The 2738-nt window shown below is 36.8% G+C and overlaps 1 protein-coding gene across 1 annotated transcript; it reads left to right on the top strand.

Moving 5' to 3' along the window:
• Positions 1 to 351: 351 nt before the first annotated feature.
• On the top strand, positions 352 to 2412 carry LOC113308913 (GDSL esterase/lipase At1g28600-like). Its single transcript, XM_026557361.1, has 5 exons — positions 352 to 693; positions 843 to 1055; positions 1288 to 1439; positions 1540 to 1813; positions 1951 to 2412. Exons 1-5 carry the CDS (start codon positions 420 to 422, stop codon positions 2205 to 2207), a joined length of 1170 nt encoding a protein of 389 aa, XP_026413146.1. The 5' UTR covers positions 352 to 419; the 3' UTR covers positions 2208 to 2412.
• Positions 2413 to 2738: the final 326 nt, after the last annotated feature.

Raw genomic sequence — 2738 nt, 5'->3', positions numbered from 1 at the left:
TTTTTTTTTTTTTGAAAAAACCTCCATTTTTACGCCTACTAAATTTTTGAAAAAACCCAAGTCATTTTACACTAAAAATGGAAAACAAGAGGGGTCTAGTCTAGTGTGCCCACTTTGTCTCCATTTAACTCCGTCACTGACTATACCGTATACGGCTCACGTAAAAATCAAAATTTAAAGAATTCTGTTTTTTTCTTTTGTGAGAGTGACCTAAACCAATAAATAATATAATCTTTAAAGGGTATACAGTAAATATCTATATCCGGGCATAGTTTTGTTATTTGTGGTTTGTACCACTCTATAAAGGTGTATGTATATTTTCTTTGTATCATTCCTTGTCTTGATTCTGTAGTGGTCCGGTTTTCTTTTCCACAATAATCAAAATATTGAACTCTCTGTCACTCAGTGCATTCTCCACTATGGCTTCATCTTACTCTCCTTCCTCCTCTCTTTTCTCCCTTTCCAACTTTAATATTCTTATCATAGCCTGTATCCTTCTGGCTACAACTGCAAATCCAGTTCTAGGATCATATTACAAATCCATCTTCAGCTTCGGAGATTCTCTCGCTGACACCGGAAACGGACTCTACTCCAGACCAAATGAATATGTGGCCAGATTACCCTACGGAGAGACTTACTTTCATCGAGTTACTGGTCGGTTCTGTGATGGTCGTGTAGTTCTTGATTTCATTGGTATGTATCCGCCATAGTGTGTTTTTGTTCCAAATTTTTTTTTTTTTTTTTTAATAATAAGTCAGTTTATATTTTTGGCGACGTTTATAACTATTTAAATATTCGTTGTTCTTGTGAATTCTTTTTGTTGATATCCTTGTATTTTTCAGCCGATGCTGTAGGACTGCCGCTGCTACCGCCATATCTTGGAAGCAGCAATAAGGATTTACGTCAGGGGGTGAACTTTGCCGTTGGGGGAGCTACAGCTTTGGATTCTTCATTTTTCGAAGAAAGAAAGATTACGGTTGTTACCAATGACTCTCTTGGAGTTCAACTCGGCTGGTTCAAACAGCTTTTGCCTTCCCTTTGCAATCCATCTTCAGGTGCATTTTCTTTTTCACTTTTTTTTTTGTACTTTATGAAAAGGAAGTAGACAATCATAAAAAGGAATTAGACAATCATAAAGTTCATCCAATAATCACCACGAGTTGGGAATCAAATAATTTTGGACTCGTTAGTTGAACTCACTAGTGCTAACTTCTTTTTTTGTTGTCTCTTTACGTTAACGTTGATAAATTAATTCGCAAATATATTAATGATTCATAATATCATCAGATGATTGCCATGAATATCTTAAAACATCTCTGATTCTCATGGGAGAAATCGGTGGAAACGATTATAATCATCCATTTTACCAAGGAAGAAGTCTAGAAGAGATTCGTAATTTTGTACCCAAAATCATCAATGCCATTTCTTTGGCGATCAAGGTAATACAAAGAAATTGAAGTTGTAAAACAGAAACTTCACATATTATTATACTCATAGATTCTCAAATTAACAGTTGAGAATCCGGGTTAATGACTGCAGGAGTTAATAAAGGAAGGTGCTGTGACGTTCATGGTCCCTGGAAACTTGCCAATTGGGTGTTCAGCTATGTATTTGACCCTATTCAAGAGCCCTAACAAAGAGGATTATGATGGGAGTGGTTGTATCAAGTGGCTCAATGAATTCTCTGTGCACCACAACAAGTTTCTTCTGAAGGAGTTGGCTGTTTTGAGAGAAGAATACCCAAATGTCAAAATTATTTATGCTGATTACTATAATGTTGCCATGAAGTTTTACAAGTCTCCTGAATTATTAGGTATGTCTTCTTCCTCCATTCCATTGCTTGTGTTCCCAACAAATGTCATCTAGCACTGTCCAGTCAGTACCTGAGTTTGTCCTACAGCGAAAGCAAAGTATATTTGTCCAAGTGCATTTCTTTTCTATTCTATGCAGGATTTACTGGTGGAGCTCTTAAGGCATGTTGTGGAGGTAAAGGTCCATACAACTGTAACCGAGATGTTCATTGTGGAAGTGTTGGTGCAAAAGTTTGTGATTATCCTTTAACGTTTGTTAGTTGGGATGGTATCCATTTAACTGAAGCTGCATACAAATTTTTAGCTGATGGTTTGATGCGGGAAAATCACCAATTCTTCTTCCCCGAAAATGATCGCATCATTACTACCACAACCGACCGTGATCAAGCTCTTTAATTTTGGTGGTGTTTTTCTTTTTTGATCTCTTCTCGCATGCTTGTCCTTGTAATTTGCTATATGTCGACTAGTCATGAGAGAAAAAAAAAATCAATTGAAATTGATGTGCTGCATTTGTGAGACAACTGACAACTGATAGCATGTATGTCCCATTTAACAGTCGATAGCTGTGGAATTGGCAATCAAAATCAGAAAGTCTATTTCATAGATTTGGCAGGGGCATTCTCAATTCGGAGAGTGACCCTTCAAAAATAGGGCATATGCTGCTTAAATGCGGCAAGCTTTAGTACAAGGCGAAAGAGTAGTTCGCTTTGTGCAGAACAGTAGAAATTACGCTAGGCCCATTACGTGTATCTAATGGTTAGAGTTTTTTTCTTATTTTTTATTATTATTATTTTTTTTTTGAAAGCATACGATTGAGATATTAGACTTTGTCCGGGCGGGTGGGTAACCGTAGCACTCGACAATAACATTTGGATTTCGTCCAGTGGTTGGAATCCGCACTAAGGATATATGGATATCAAAATATCG

Source organism: Papaver somniferum, chromosome 9 (assembly GCF_003573695.1).
Source record: "Papaver somniferum cultivar HN1 chromosome 9, ASM357369v1, whole genome shotgun sequence".
In the NCBI taxonomy this organism is placed as follows: domain Eukaryota; kingdom Viridiplantae; phylum Streptophyta; class Magnoliopsida; order Ranunculales; family Papaveraceae; genus Papaver; species Papaver somniferum.
Note: the sequence above shows the minus strand (reverse complement) of the source record. Positions and strands in the feature narration are given on the sequence as shown.

Coding starts and splice junctions, on each gene's coding strand:
- LOC113308913 (XM_026557361.1), top strand. CDS start 420: ATGGCTTCATCTTACTCTCCTTCCTCCTCTCTTTTCTCCCTTTCCAAC. Junction 1,440..1,539: donor CCATTTCTTTGGCGATCAAG/GTAATACAAAGA, acceptor TAATGACTGCAG/GAGTTAATAAAGGAAGGTGC. Junction 1,814..1,950: donor CAAGTCTCCTGAATTATTAG/GTATGTCTTCTT, acceptor TATTCTATGCAG/GATTTACTGGTGGAGCTCTT.